Source organism: Toxotes jaculatrix, chromosome 16, assembly GCF_017976425.1.
Source record: "Toxotes jaculatrix isolate fToxJac2 chromosome 16, fToxJac2.pri, whole genome shotgun sequence".
NCBI lineage: Eukaryota > Metazoa > Chordata > Actinopteri > Toxotidae > Toxotes > Toxotes jaculatrix.
In genome coordinates, this window is record NC_054409.1 from 18865109 (window position 1) to 18882259 (window position 17151).

The window sequence follows — 17151 nt, forward strand, 5'->3', positions numbered from 1 at the left end:
TTTAACACAAAAAAGTAGAGCCAAAATATCACAAGCTCTGTACAAGGCAACCCAGACAGACAGTGAGAGAAGAATGTGCCTGCACTGACAGTGAGACAGATATGGTCAGAGTCAGCTGAGGCCCTGGTACTTCTCTTGTAATGTGACATATGCTCTCCGGGTCTCTGGTGTCTCCTCTGGTGCTGTTTCATAATATGATAAATGCTCTAAGGATGGGTGTTAAACTGTGCACACAGTGGCAAGCCATGACCAAATGGGGCCTGGTTCAAAATCCCATCATGAGGTCCTCTGTTCTCCCACTAGATTCAGTGAAGGCTTGAATTTCAGTGTCTCTAAAATGTTAAAAAGATAAGAATAAAACTTTAATTGTGGGGCTAGATTGACATATTGGGCATTTTTCTGCTTTCTTGTTAAGAGTTAGATCAATAGTCTCACGTCTGTTTGTCAGATATAAAGCTACAACCGGCAGCCCCTTAGCTTAGTTTAGTATAGAGACTGGAAACAGGGGCAAACAGCTTAACTGGCTCTGTCCAGAGCGTAACTAAATCCACCTGCCAGCACCTCTTAAGCTCACTAATTAACACATTATATCTTGTTTGTTTAATCTGTGCAAAAACTGAAGCGTAAAACGTGGGAGTTTATGTACTGGACATTTTGTTGGCTCAGAGCGGTGACTTTCTGACGTTTCTGATGGTTTCCTGGCAACTGCTCGTACTGTACAGACATTAGAGCGCCATCGATCACTGCATCTAACTCTCCAAGAAAGAATATAAGTGCATTTCCCAATATGACGAACTATTCATTTAAAAAGAATGTCTTTACATTTATATCTATAATTATTAAATTTGTAACGTATTTGTGATGTACATTACTTCATTTCTTTTGATTGCTGGTAAAAACTGCACGATCCAAATTTACCAAATCACCAAATAAGCATAAAATATTTCCAGACACAAACTCCAGGATGAGGATTGCATTGATTGAACTGTTCAGTCAACAAAGTGTTCTGAGATGTGCAGGCACATTGATACTCTACAGAGTGCCTAATGACTGCCATAAGCCTATATTTTCCTTTGGCAACTGAGTCTTGCCAACTTAAATCTTGCCTGGGTCCCTTTGAACTACATCTCAGCCATGCCAAGGCGTAATTGCACTGGTATGTGACGGCACTCTGGATAAAAAAAAAATTAAAAAAAAAAAGAAGAAAAATGCAGAATGCAAATGCCATATTCATCTTATCAAATTCAGATCATTAATCTGAATTTTTGGCACTACAATAAAACTCCTCCACTAACCACCTGATGGGCAGTCATCAGCTCACACTGTGCAGGTGAACTGAAATGCACCCAGGACACATTATCTTGGCTCATGGCTGAAACCGTTTTTCTTCTTTAAATAAACATTGTGGGAAACAACTGTGACTGCCGCCAATAACCATAAACCAACATAATTATGTTAAGAGTGTGTTTGAGATTTGAAGATCAAACAGGATGTCACTGTGTGCTTGAACCATAACCAGCAGTTTGTCAAGTGATGCAGAGATGAAACCTCGCAAAGTCTACATTTGGAAGACTTCTCACTAGAGACATTCAACAGTCTGGCATTTCTTTAGTTCTTGATACTTTTTCCCAGCAGAGCACACACAGAAATAGATTTGCTGTAAATCAGGATCATTGACAAAATGTTTGAAATGAGTTCCCTGAATAAGTCGCATGATTTTGTTTCCAAAGCTGCAGAGCGTCTCATCTGCCCGAGTCACAGTGTGCCTGGAAAAGGAGCACTGCATTCCCGAGAAGTGGTGTTTGAGCATTTAACAGCTGTCCAAGATGTAATTAAATCATTCTCAAGAGTCTATCCTAAAAGAACACTCCAAGGACTGGTGTGGGGGTGTTGGAGTTGCAAGTGTACAGCTCTTGTTTTAATTAAACGATTTAGCATTTCTGGTAGACTCTCTTGCATCCATCACAAAGACTGCAGACGATGTTGCTGTACACCAAATCTGTTCTGTTTGTCAAAACTAGCTCTTAAAAGTCTGTAGTTATATGTCTTTTTTATTATACTTGTGAGGCGGCCCCTTGCAGCGAAGACAGATTAGCTTCTAACAACTTAATCCGTAGCCTCTGACAGGAGTTTTGCTGAGAGGCAACTCAGTGTCCAGTGTGTCTGTGAACTGTCATAATTAAAGCGGGTGTCAGAGCGTAACAGGCCAATCTGGAGGCGTGTGGATATTAAGATTGCTATGATCCCTTTAGTTCACAAAGGATGACTAAGAGGAAAATGCACATTGGACCATCATTCTTCAGAAATCCCTTCATTTCAACACATTAGATAGAACTAACTTTAAAAAGTTTCCATGATGGAGGATGCAAACAATCATCTTCCAGTGCTTCATTAGGAAGTTTGAAGCATTTCACAAACATTTCAACAAGCACCATTACTGCTCTGAATGACCAGATCCAATAATTTTACATAATTTTACTAGAGCTTGCTAAGTTTTGCAATCACTTTCACTGGCATAGCACGTACTGGACTGCAGCTTGATAGTTTCACACTATTATGATCTTTTCACTCTCATAACAGTATTCAGCATTATGAATCTATCTACCTGTAGCACGTTGTAACTTCTCCAGTCGACTTCACGCAGGGGTACTTGGTTGTAGAGATGTTATTTTCAGAGCACTCTTCACTGTGAAAGAAAGCATTTCGAAGCAAAGTAAGCATTTCCTTTGATCTAACACAAGTAGTCCTCGTGTTATTTGGTGTTGACATGTCCTAAAGTTACCCGTCACTGGCATCCTCCTCTTGGTAGGACCAAAGCAGACCTCCTGAGAAGTACATGCAGGTGACGGTGAGCAGAAGAGGGCTCCTGTTGTGTTTAAGTATCATCTCATCGGTCCAGTCACCTAGGTGCTCTCTGTAATCCACACTGGTAGTGTGCGTAAAGTGGTGTAGCTCACTGACAGACCCTCCCACTCACCCGGTCCTCCTGAGCAGCTGGTGAATGAACCGCTCTTAATTCTCGTGGTGTCACTACTGAGACGAGTTGAACGGCCACTTTACCTCCTCTGCAGCTTTGCCAAGTTCAAGAAACCGAAAGAGACGGAATATGTAAATATATATATATATTTTATATTTAAAAATGTTTTTTTACGAGGGATTTGTCAATACATAAACACTTCTCTTGGTGTACGGTTCATCTCTGTTAAAACCCTGGAATTTAATTTCAAGTCAGCGCTGACGTTTACGCGCACGCACACATAATGTGCTTTGCATCAGGACGCGCGATGTGCGTCATAATGACTACATCTCTGCTACCACCGCGCGGCTGATAATGAAATAACAAATAGTAATTAGGATATTTATACATATTTACGGAACCATTATCAGGTTTTATAAAGAATTTATAAGCTGCGATTAATAGCCTTACTGAATGTTAATAAATACGCTGTTTGTCCTTTATAGATCAGTTGTAACCCACATACAATGAACAGCTAATGGGCTGCCATATGGTGAAAAAGCCTACTGCAGCATGAAACTTTTTTTTAGCCCTTCAGTTTGTTAGCAAGACCCTTCCAATGGACTGTCTGCACTTTCTGGAAAAGACTTACAGGACATCTGTACCAAAGTCCATTCATCATGTTAACAGTTACAGTGATGGATTATTGTGGCAATCTGTTCAACATTCATAAGTACAGAGCAAAGTCATGCTGGAGGAAGATTTTCCTCAACCTGGCAACTCAGAAGTTGTCTATTTGTGGCATGTAATTCATCTATACAGTATTAATAAATTATTTAGTGATCATTAATAAAGCCATATAATAGCTTCTAAAATATTTACACTATAGCACACAGAGAAATGCAGACAACTCCTGTTGTATTGCAAAGACTGTGATGTGAGTCATCAATTAGAAAATAATTCAGTTGATTTCTGTATTTCTCTCAAGTGGAAATCTTGCACTTGCTTGGATGTTCATAGAATCAACACATTAAAATGCATCAGCAATATGAGCACAAGTAATTCAGTTATTCTACCTCTATTTGAAGTTGTAAGCATTCATTATTCATACATCGATTTAATGAGATTTCCTAAAATATTAAAGGGGCCCTCCACAGATTTCACAGATGAAGCAACTGAAGTTTGTGCTGCTCAGCCTGTGAAAAAAAGTTATTTCTTCTGTGTCTCTGAAGGGAGTTTTCCAAAGTTTGACAGAATAAACATCTAATGAAAGATGCTGCTGGGTTGCATCATGGGAAGTGTAGTATCCTATATATGTCTTTGGGCCAAATCACTGGGGTACCCCATTAAAACCTGAAGTTAGATTTACCAAATCACATGATGAAAATCTAACATGCTTTTGTAAGCACTGCAAGCACATGCAGATTTTCATCTCAACAAAGCAAATCAATAACTACTAAACAAAATGTTTAGTAGTTAGCACAATGTCAACAAGTAGGAAAGGTTAGTGTAGCATTTACTTACTTACATTTACATAATTCAGACCACTGCCTTAAGTCTTCTCTTGCGTTTGATTCAGCTGATTACACTGGAATTGCAGCAACCAGAAAGCAGCTTTTTAAGGGAAGACTGTCTGTATAAACAAAGCAGATTACAGTGCTTATGAACTGTGTCAAAACACCGGGGAGTCATGGTGCAAAATATCAGCTAAATCATCATAAACAAAGCTCAGCAGCATGCTGAAAGTGAAAAGCAGAGTTTGTGTATTAATTGAACATCTATAAAAAAAAAAACAACTACAGGATTGTAGGACAAACATAATATATTTATAGCCTGGAGCTCAGCAGCACAGTCTGGGCTTCATTAAATTATGCTGAACCATAAGTGTAGCCAACTTATGGATTAATCAACAATTGTGTCTCGCTTCTGCCTGCTGGAATAACTGCATTCGTTCCAACAGATCATTATAGTGAAAAGCAAAACATTTTCAGTTTCATTCCCTTTCAGTATTTTACCATTAAGCATGTACATTGATCAATGCAATGATCATCGGGACCCATGTTATAACATTCATACTCTGTTGACCCAAACCCACCTCGCTATCTGACTCATTCTTCTGATCTGAGAGAGTTAATGAGAAACCCTGCCCTAATATGCTGCTGACTTTCATTCTGAATGACCTTGACCTCTGTGTGACCTCTACCAGCAGGCCTGACCTGAGCACAAGCACTGATCACTGGCACCTGCAGAACCCAAGTGTTCTTCAGTTTCTCGGGAATGCAGTGTGGCATTACAGTTGGATAGCAGAGCCACTGAGGAGCCTGTAAAGGATATCCCATGTTGAAACAAGAGGACTGTGGTGTCACTTACAGCCAGTATGGTAGCTTTTCAATCTGTGAGGTCAGTCAGGTATGATTTAACTTTATTCGTAATATGACATTAGTGAGACTCTCTATTCAGGAGAAACTTAATACAATACTTCCCATTACAATCATGTTTTTTTTCTATTTAAGACTAGGAAGCGTGCCTCTTCCAGTCTCATTTAGCAGAAAATGACACCTTGAGCCTGCTACAAAGGGCCTGCTCAAGCATGACCATTTCAGTTCAGGAGAAAGCAGCGTTTCACTGGTCTGCGTGCTTCATTTCAGCAGAGCCTCTGAGGCTCAGCAGCTGACTGAAGGTGCAGTTCAATTTCCGACCACTTGATGGCCCTTTCAACCAAGAGATCTCGCCCCCACCCCCCTTTTGCCACCATCGTCATCATTGCCCACAAAATGGATGACAGCTTTTCGAAATACCAGGGTGCGTCACGACTCTGAGGTGCACATGCTGTGCCATTTATGTTCCACCTGTTTTGATGCCTCAGCAGCCCGAGAGGCAGAGAATGATCATGCCTGCAACAGCACAAGTAGCCAGTTAATGTTGCAGGCTGATACTTTATCAAAGCTACTGGGCTAATGACCACACTCACAGCATCCTCTGCCTTGGAGACATGAAATAATTATCTGTGACTCTTTTGCCATTTCATCAATTTCCAGAAAACAACACAGCACAACAAAGGAAGCATTTTCCTCCTTTACTCCGTTAATATATTTCATTGTCCCTTTCAAATAAATGTTTTTTCATGTGGTCTTAGTTTCCTGTTATATATCTAACAGTAGCTTTAACTACGTTTTTTTTAATGTATATATATGAAAGTAGTTTACCAGGACTGTTGGCATCCTTGCTTTAATCAGAGCTCTGTGTGTATGTGTGTGTCCATCTGGCTGCCACACTCCAAACTGAATGACAGGTTGAGCTAAGACATTGAGTGGTCTCACTCACACATCTATTTCCTGTTCTCGCTGTTTAGCCAAATCAGTATCAGTGTTGTTGATCTGAGCTTGTTGTTTCCTGACCTAGAGGAATTGGCTGGAGCACAGGTAGACCTTTGTTTTTGTTTTCTTTTTCACTTAACAGTGCCACATCAAGTGAAACACTTACCCTGTCTTTGTTGCCTCGACTGGGAAAGAATCTGCCCCACCAAGAAAACAAATGGACCTGAAATTAAATCAGATGAAATAAAAGTGGTCCAAGGGGAAAGGACACAGTTGGCAGAAGTTTGAGTGAGAACAAACAAAAGCCAATAAAGACTGAAGCTGTCTGTGTGGGACTTGGTTGTTTCTCTTGATTAAGGAGCTGTCCTTGAGATCCCTTTAAGAGCCTGAAACGACTGGAGTTGAACTGGAGGAAGGTGGACCACAACTAGACTGCCTGTCTGAGATGTGATGGTTTTAGGGGTTGTATTACACCAAATAGACTCGGTTAGGTTGTTTGGCAAGAGGAAACCAGAAAAAAAACAAGTTCTAGTACAATAACAAGCTGCCCAATGACAATATGTGCTGTGAAAACCAATTCAGTGCCTTGTAGGTTGCTGACATTGACATTAACCTTTTGTTGGTTAATGGATGCCTGATAATGCCGGGCTGCAGCAGCAGACTATACACAAACATAGCCTTTTATCCTCCAAATGCTCTCTCACACATGGGATGGCAGCAAGAATATTGCAGGGAATGAGCACCTCATTGTCAAAACTCCTCTCTCTCTCTCTCTGTCTCTCTCTCTCTCTCTCTCTCTCTCTCTGTTTTCACAGTGCAGCACTGCAGTGCTTCTCTGCACATGCCCAGACAGACTGAGAGAGAGCCACAACAAGTTTGAGCTCAGTGGAAATGTTAACAGCCTGCATCGCAGACACATCCATGTACTCCTGCTGCAGGCTGTGCTTGCATCAGGAAACTCTTATTCAAGGCGACTGAAAATAAATTCCTTGACGACATTTTGAAATATTACTGACACATTTGGTGCGTAAGAATTGAACCAGTAACTTTCTCTTTACAGGGCTTTCTTTTCTCTCAAGGTCACTTTGCCACCTACAAGCTCTTTACACAAACTGTTTAGTGCAGACTGAACACAGTCAGAGCACCTTTAACATACAGTCTCTCAATACCGCTCTTGGTCAGTAATATCAGCTTTTTTCATTACAGTAATTAATTTTTCATTAGCATCATAACTAGAATGTTTTAGCGTGTTTAACTATGTCTATAAAGCTCTGTACTCTCAATGTTAATTGTCGTTTCAGGGGTTTAGATCTCAGCATGGTTCTTTTTCCATACAGTACATATCTTGTATCAATCAACCAGGCCACCCCAGAAACAATAATATCATAGCAAGCTGTATTAAACCATTGCAAATGAAATCTGAGAATATGTTTAGCTATTTGCCCAGTTTTCAAACAGTCTGGTGTCTTAGTAACTCCAAAGGCCCGGTATTTCCTGTAGAGAAATCTTGGTGGTTGCAGGTTTTATTCCATTCAGCTTGTTTGCCTTGGGAATAGAGTATTATTTATTTTGCTCTGACAGGAGTTGGAACAAAAATAGACCAACCATGCAATCACATTGTGATTCACAACTCACCAAAAATACAAAATAAATGGGAGAATAGATTACATCAAAGAAGCCTGTGGTGAAAAGGTAAAAATAAAGTAGACAGATGGGTGTGTTGGTTGGACTGGAAAAAACAAGCCAGTAACACTGGGAAGGTGTATTTATTTCTTGCACTATTTTATGATGCTTTTGCTGCCTCAGAACAGAATGGAGTGGAGGCCAAGTGGAGGTGAAATAGTCTGCAAATGGTCTTAAAGGATCATTTTTTTCAAGTCATTCTTAAAACAACATCCACATGCTCTTAAGTACACTGAAACAGTTTTTGGTAGCTGTGAGTGTTTCTCCTCTCCAGACTGATGGTGGAGAGAACCCTTCCTGATACACTACCAAAATAAGAAATGAACCACAGTTCTTGTTTTGTAAAGCTCAGCCAAAGCAAATATGAGGCTTCAGCAGTCTGAGCTAAACAAACCAAGTGGGTATACATAGGAAGAACATCTAGGCTAACTAAAGCCTGATTAAATGATCATATGAGCAGGTGAATGCTGTTAAAATGAACTTGGAAAAGTGTGAACCTGTTCCTTCTGTTAGACTCAAACTAAACAACATGTACATCAATCAGGATGCAAAGAAAATCCCTAAATCAAAAGCATCTTTTAATCAGTGAAGCATAACCATCACTGCTTTGGCTCTTTATTCCTCCATTGTTGTGGCACCAGGTTCATATAGAGTTTTCTGCCTGTCATCTCAGCGAGAACAGTTTACCCCATCACATGTCACTGTGACTCTGACTCTCTCTCTCTTTCTTCACTTGCATCAGCTTTTCAGAGGTGTTCACTGGTGAGTCACATAACGTGTAAAGAGATGTGCTGTGCAAGAAAGTCTTCTTTATAGTGGCTGTAAAAATGCCCGTCCGCACCGAAGAGATCATGGAAAAGCAAGTGCTACATGGACATAAGGAGGGTGATGAATATGATGGTTGTCCTTGGCCAAAATAGCATGTCCAAAGTACTGCTGCATGGTAAAAACATTTGTAAAAATCCTACAAGTTCAATCTTACAGATTCACTTTGGAAACAATCAAAATCTGTACTAAGCCGGTTTAAAGCATTTCTCCTCTGCAGATAACTATATAAAAAAACTGCAACATTTACTGTGAGATTGGAATTTACTTCTACTACAGTACGTCTCTGCGCACGTGTCCCCTCAACTGTGCTGTGATCAATAAATATAACCTCAGTGCAGTGTCCTTGGGATGGCCACATTTCACCGCCCCTGCCTGCCATTATGTCTACTCCCCACCCCCCCCCGCCTCCTCCTCTGGCTCTCCTGGCTCATTTTTATCGCCCACCCCTAACACACACATGCCCACACACACACACGCACACACACACACACACACATATAGTCCATTGCATCCCTCCTTGAATTCATCCTTTCCTTTTTACCCTCCAATCTGAACTAGCTACTCATTGACAGAGGAATGTATCGGTCTGTTTGTGTGTGTGTGTGTGTAGTGGACTGGAGAGACAAGTGGAGTTAATAAGAAGAGAAAAAAAAAACAAGGTATAAAATAAGTTATGAGTGAAGTGGACTTTGCTGATTTGCTTAACAGTTAAGTTAAATGCCTGACAGGACTGTTGGCAGTTCCTACATCAGATGGATGGTTTAATTTCTTTAGACGTGGAGAGTGTGCTGCATATTTCTTGATCTGGATGGACTGAAGTACTGAGCCAGTGAGCAGATGGTTGGACTGTGGCAGCCCATGCGGGAAAAATGGGAATAAGAAAGGATTTTTTTCTTTCTCCAGCAGACCCCTTATACTAACATAACTTTTAACAGATCTAAAATAATGCATTAGGATTTCACCAAAATATGATCTATATGAAAGCTGTTGTGTCAAAATATTTCTAAGCAAAGTTTCTGGTGCAGCTATCAGGTCACAACAACCTGAGTTTCCTTCCTCCATCCTCTACCTCTACTGCCCTCCTATTCTCAGGTCTCCCTATCTTGAGATGATGACTCCTGGGGGCTGTGGTGATCAGGACTAGCACAAGTCTGGTAATATGACTCATCAGTATTTAAATTAGTTCTGAAGCATTAGGCAGAATTGGCCCTGGGTATCAGTGAATTTATGGCCCAGTTGTGGCAACATGCACCAGTAGCCCGAGCCATATTATTTAGGGAAGCTATTATCGTACCTATTTGTTTCCTTTTCACTGTCACGGGATGTTTGAACTTGCAGCAGTGACAGTAATCACTGATTTTCTGCTCCAGCAGCCGTTACTTTAAGATTAAAGTCAGGTAGTGTCGTGTGAAAACAACGAACACAGTGGATTATTTCGATTTGTCCATAGCAGTGTGAGGTGGGTCTTTGGCTGACCTGGACATGCACAGACCAGTATGGACACACAATGCAGAGGTGCACCTGCTACAGTGATCATTCCTGGCAAGCTGTAAACACAAAGGTGAAGCTATCACCTCTGGATGGGTTACTTCCCTGTCTGTCTTTATCTTTCAAATACTGCTTCTACCAAACCCAACACCTACTGTAGGAAAGCATTCCCCCATTTATTGTTTACTGCCAGTGGGGCTGTATGAATTTTCACATTTTCTGTTTGTATGCATGCAATTGCTTTTGAGTCTGTGTTTGTGTGCCAGCGTGCACATTTATGGAGATTAGTCAGTTGATCAGTAACAGTAACAATTACAGTCATCAACAGATGACTTCTGTTGAATGATTTGCATCCTCACTGGCAAAAATGCAGCTTCTCAAATGTATTAGGAGATTGCTGTTATTAAAAGAGCACTGCACTGATTTAGTATTGAATGTAAAAAACAGTCATAACTGATGCTTCAGATCTAGACATACTGCCTTTTCTATGCTGCACATTCTTTTTCCCTCTCCCTTTGCAACATTTACTGAATCAGATCTTTGCTCATCACGTATTCTTCTCCTTATTTAACCTCATGTATCGTCTTTCTCATTTGGCCCAATACTGTGAAACACCATTCAGTCCTACATGTCGTGCAAATCACTGTTGTGCTGCCTAACTGCCCTGTCTGCGAGGTCATTAGCTGATAATATCTGCTAATTGAATTTCATGTGAGCTGGCCAGGGTGTCAATCATAGACCACAGCCAGCAAAAGCTAGCCCTCACACTGGCCCTCACACTTTTCTACATTTGATTGATTTACCCTTCAGAAATGTCACTGATTGGTTAGTCATACATTTTAAATGTCAGTATGGTGGCAACAGTTGGGAGAGAGGGAAACAAAAAGCCAAGCTGACTGTGTAGGTGGTGGACACTCTTCAAAACTACTGTGGGTTTCACACTGTGGTTCCTTGTCCAGCTGTGTCACAGTCTTGGGGAGCTCACAATCAGGACAAATGCTGTTGGGACTCAAGTTGAAAGCATCCTCAAGTGCATAGCCCTCATTTTCCACCATATACAACTGCAGGCTCTTTTTATTTGTTCATAACAAATAGTCCAAATTCAAAAGTTGTGATGAAGATTCCCTACCTGCTCATACTTACCCGACACACGCACCCCTCCCTGCGACCTGCTGATAAGGTTTAGCCATCGGCCAGCTGCAGCCACAGCACTCTCACTCCTGTGGGACAGAAAATTTCCATCCTTGAGGACACCTAAGCTGTAACTAATCTCTGGCATCAACATCCAGCGCCACTCCACTGATAATTCACAGCAATATGACCTTGATCAGCTCTGACATGTGGCCCCAATCCAGCTGTGTCACAACAGACGAGAAACAAAATGAAAACAAAAGGCCAAATTGCTTCCACTCACACTGATTTCTTTCGTCAACATCACTTCTTTCTCCACTTCAGTGGTTTATTTTGTCATTATTTTCTTCAGCACTTCAATCTTGCATGATCATTCTATGGTCAAAAGGGTATTCTTATGAAAATGGCCCTGATTTGTGGAGGCAGTCTTACAACTGGCATCTAATCTGTTTTGGCACTTGTTTAAATGAGTGAATGTGTCATAAGTTTTCCTTCAATTTCACTTCTGACAAACAAGCCTCCTGTTTTCCACTGTTGTTGATTCGTTCGCAATACGGTGAAGAGAAAGGCAAGATTACCGTGAGGAGAAAAGCTTTGTGTCCTGAACAACAATATATATGATTAAAGAATAGCAAGCAAAATGCAAAGAAAATCAAAGGACACTTTCTGAATTTCCTGTTGTAATGTCAGTGATTTTCCTTGGCCACAGAGCTTCAGCCTACTGCATTTACAGGTTTGAATCGATTTGTGTATCAGTGTTGTGAAAATCATAGAAAACTGTTCAACCAACTCTTCTCTGTCTTTGGAAAATGTTCAGTTTGTTAGATAGCTTTGATGGGGTGTTGTCATGTCGGAAAATATGTCTGTCTTTTCAAAATGGTGGGAATTCCAACTTCCACATTTTATGGCAACAAGAGAGATAAGTCATTGATTTTTTGCAGATACCATGTTTCTGTTGCTAAAAAACAACTTTTTTCTTTAATATCAAAGTCTTGACTTCAATTTAGTAAGATTTTTTTAAAAGCACAATAATTTTAACCCTTTCAAAACGCACTTTTGATTCAATGTCCTTTGTAGTGGACATCAGGACTAACCCCCATTTTTAATACATTAGGGAGGGTGAACCTTGTACCCCTGTATTGCATGTTCAAATGTTTAAATGGAGTCTTCGCCACTTTGCTTTTTCTCTCTCACCTCAGCCACATGGTCATCTCACTTACTCTCATTTTGCATGATTCACTGTGATTGCATAACACTGATGCTCACAGCTGCTGGTTTATCATTTATTAATGCTTCTTTCAGTGGCATAATTTGCTGTGCTCCGTATAGGACAGTAATAATTCAGGTGATATGCTGAAAAATGTGAGATAGACCAGGAAACGGACTTAATTGAATTTTGTAGCAGTTATGTGTTTTATTTCCTTCACTACACATCAAAGGAGTCTTTTAACAACCACAGGTATTATTATTATCTTGTGAAATAAGCTGTTCAGACCATACAAGAGACTGGTTATTTGACATTACAAAACAAAAACATGTCCAGTGTGCAGCTGGAGTATGTATTACATGCTGATGTTATGATGACGATTATCTGCCAACATTGTCATGCCTGCAATGTGTTGTTTACTCGCAGTAATAGTCAGGAAATGTGACTGAAAGCCCTTTTTTTATTCCATGTCACCAACTAGCTTCACCAGGTAGCCATGCGAGGCTGTGCATATTCTGGGCCCTGCACAAAATTGATTAGCAAACACTGTCGGTCGGGCTGTTAACTTTGGAAATATATGATTTGGTTGAAGTACCTGCACATTTCATCCTGCTAATTTAATTACCAGGGAGCCAGGCTCAAGGACAGAGCATGGTGGTGGCATATTTGGAATTCAGAACATGACAGAAAGAGACAGAGAGGAGAAAGACAGGGGAGGGGTGCAGTCCAAGAGAGGAGAGAACGAGTGACAAATTTGTTCTTCTCAGTCCTTCACAATGTTTGTTAGGATGCTAAAGTTAGGATGAATTATATAAGGCCAATCAAATCTGACAAGAGGTGATTTGCTTCCATTCTGTATCCTCAGCCTCCCCTGCAAAGTCTTATTGCAGCATTTTTACACGAACCACAAGCGTGCTACTTCATTTTGACTGAGGCAGTGGTACCGAGATTTGCAGTAAGTCAAGCATTAGGAGATGAATGCATGAATGACTTTCACCAGGTCAGCAAAAAAAACCCAACTCTTTTAATCTGTTCATCAAAACTCTGTTCGGCTTCATGAGTTGACTTATGGCATGGATGGACTAAGGGCACATGCTCTCTTGGGGCTACGGATGAACAATGTGTGAATTACAGGGCTTTATGGTCCAGAGCATCCAGGTTGAATTGAGTTTCTCTTACTGTGGTATGTTCTACATTACGTCAATGGATAAATTTGCAGAACACAGAAAAGTTTGTCTTGATTTCACATACAAAAATATTGATAAGATGTAAAACAGATTGTAAAAGGAATGATAAAATGTGGAAAAAAAAAAAAGACCCAGCATGACATCTCTGTCTGATTTACAATTTTTATTTATATAATGTGAAGACAAACATGGTTGGGTGCTTCAAACATTATGCCTACACTGTTCGGCATGACTGAGCATTGCTCAGAAACATCAAGATGCAACATTTAAGTGTTGCACTGAAACAAGCCTGCAGAGCAGCCTGACAACTTAAGCGGTGCTGTGTTCTGACCTGCCGATGTCTTGGCTGAATTTGTGCCGTGCCATTACCACCTGAAAAGTCTATTTAAGCTGTCAAATTGAGTTGCTCAATCTTTGCTGCTGCCGCTTCCTGTGCAATCACACCGCACCAGCATGCTGCCGTCCACCTGTGGATGAATCACCAGCCAGTTAGTTACAAAAGATTTTCTCCATGCTCTGTTTGCAGGGAGATAGGGCCTGGTGCCAAAATTAAACCTGTATTTACATTTATTCAAAAATCAGACACAAAAAACCCCAAAAATGTCATCAATAAGAAAATTAGGGAAAGAAAAAAAAAACATTAATAGGTAAAAACAAGTTATGTTCTACTTTTGTAAATTTCAAATATGGCTTTTGACCCATGTGACCCTAAGTGATTAGGATTATGATTATGATAAAAGATTGATGTAAATGACTGTTGTAATAATAATGAGTCATACAAATGTGTTGGGCATAAGATGATAGAGGAAAATGATAGGGGCCAATCACAGTAGGTGTGGCTTTGAACTCCAAGAGGGAGAATGACCAAGAGGCTGTATCAAAAGCTTCTAAAACCTATTTGATCAGAATTGATTATTTGTTGGAATTGCATACTGTTGGTGAGAGGCATTACAAACACAGAGCCATAATGAGTCGCCTGATAAACCTACCAACAGATTTCTCGGGTGCTGCCTGAGGACATGCAATTTAAAAAAACAGGAACAAATATTCCTTCATCGTAACAGCTTTCTGTTCCTCAACCGCATGTAAATTCTCTCGAATTTCAAGAGGACAAGAACAACATGGACATATTGCTCTGTGCAGGAGATAAGAGAGGATACTTTGCTGAACAAGACAAAAATATGAGCCAGAGCAGGCTCTGAATTTTGTTGCGTGTGTTGCGGTGGAAAATGTGAATAGAGATGACCTGCTGGACTCAGCAATGCAGGACTATGGGGCCTCAGTGTTTATGGACTTTTCATGATGAAGCAATCCTGTCCAACCCCGTCACAGTGGTCATAAATTCCCTAGATATTGCTTTATTTGGGGCTTATTGTCACCTGCCATATCTTTTTAATTTTGATTTTAACATTGTCAGATGGATTTTGGGGCTGCCGTGTGTGTAGACCTCAGAGGGTCAGGGCAAATGATATTTTCTCCTCCATATGCCCCCCACAGGGTTATGTCCCTAAGACTGTAGAAGTTAGTACAAGGACGGGCACATTCTTAAATTTGATGACACAGTTAATATCAGTATGCTTCATCTGTCATTACATGAGCTTTAGGTCAGCGATCTTGCACAGTAGTGTGACTCAACAACAGTCTGAGACTAAAAACCTCCAAAAAGACATGGTTATTGACTTTTTAAAAAACAGCACGTCCACCTTTCATTGTTAAAGGGCAAGGAGTGGAAACTGGACTGTGTATCCCGGTGGGGTTATTGACAAATCATTGAGCTTTGATGGCAACATTTGAGAAAGAGCAACAAAAGCTGCATTTTCTGCTGAGGTAACTAAATGTTTTTAGTGATATCAGAAAGCTGATCCACGTCCAGATTTCTGGGTGTGGGGATTTAAATGTGCAAAATTAGATGCAACAGGCTCAAATTTTCATTTATCCCATGTGTAGTAAACATGTAAACTGCCCTTTGGTTCCTTGCACAGCTTAGCACTTTATCCCATAGCTATTATATGTTTTGTGTAATTGTCTCATTGTTTGCTTAAATTTTTTTATCTTGTTTTGCTACAAAAAGAAAAAAAAAGAAGTGTATTACACATGACGTGGGCACCCCTTTCTAAGACAGAGAATCAACAGAGAGAAAGAGGAAAGCGTGATTGGCTCAGTGATTGGAGTGGTGTCATTTGAAATGTGCAGTATCTACAGTAAGGTCAGAGAAAGATCTTAAAAATGAGAACCTGGCATCCACAGAAGACCTTCACCAATAAGGGTCTAATAATAACCACAGATTTTTTCCTCTCTGGTCAGTGTGTTTAGATCATCTGAGGTTTGGCCAGTAGTGTACGTCAAGTGGCCTAACAGTCTTCCTCATGTCAATAAACCTTTCATCCTCCAGTGTCAGGGTGACAAAGAGAAACTTTCCAGAGCGACATCTGAGCACAGAATACGAGCACACACACACATACACGTACATCATGGGGGAGGGGGGCTCACCTGGATTCTTTGTTATGTAAATTGATTGAATCAGTGTAACAAATGTAGTGTAAAGAGGGAAAATACAATGCGTTTTCATCCCCACCAGCATTCATCCTCAACCACTGGTCTTATCACCACTCCCAGCCACGGGCAAATACCTGATTAATGGCTGCCACGTGTCAGCTACGTAAATCATCAGGACATGCTTGGTTGCATATGAATGGACAGGGTGTGAATTAGATGGCAACACACAGAAGCGAGGACTCAGGGCTTCCACTTCAGAAGCACTTTGGAGCACTTTCTCTCGTGATTAATCTGCCTTTCTGCTTTACAGAATTTCTACTTAAAATACTTGAACCTATAAGCAAGGACAGGGCTGATTCAAAATAAATAAACTAAAAATCTAAAGAGATTTTTTTAGAATATTTATATTTACTGCATTTGTTGTTGGGTTGAACCAAGCACTTCACAACACCGACCCTACAGCACTTCTCAAAACAATAGCCACGCAAGTAACTCAGAAGCTTTAATGTGCTCAAAATGACAGTGTTCAGAGAGTCAGATAGACAATAGTTGCTAAGATAGTTTTCTTAAAACCACAAGGCAGTGCTATTGGAGAAACCAGGGCATCACCAACGTCACTTGAATCCAATGCAACCAACAGTTGATGTTGAATGGATTACAATTGCAATTGTAACTGTCTGTTGCAATCTGCAAAGAGACTGTCACGGCCGTCTTTAGGTTAGAGACAGTGATCATCCTCTAGCTTGTGAGTGCGCTCTGTTTTATGATTTGTTAATGCACCTTTGCGGCCAAATGTGTGGTGAAAAATTGTGCAGCTTTGCTATTGTGGCTTGACTGACTGCGTAACAGCCACATGGC

General features: G+C 40.5%; 1 protein-coding gene across 2 annotated transcripts in view; it reads right to left on the reverse strand.

Moving 5' to 3' along the window:
• The window catches only part of ccbe1 (collagen and calcium binding EGF domains 1), a 30127-nt gene extending 26941 nt beyond the window's left edge, over positions 1 to 3186 (reverse strand). For both annotated transcript variants that reach the window (XM_041059560.1, XM_041059559.1), the window contains exons 1-2: positions 2783 to 3186; positions 2606 to 2686 (exon numbers count right to left, since the gene is read on the reverse strand). In XM_041059560.1, coding sequence (XP_040915494.1) covers positions 2606 to 2686; positions 2783 to 2886 — 185 coding nt within the window. In that variant the 5' untranslated portion in view covers positions 2887 to 3186. The remainder of the gene's footprint in view (positions 1 to 2605; positions 2687 to 2782) is intronic.
• Positions 3187 to 17151: the final 13965 nt, after the last annotated feature.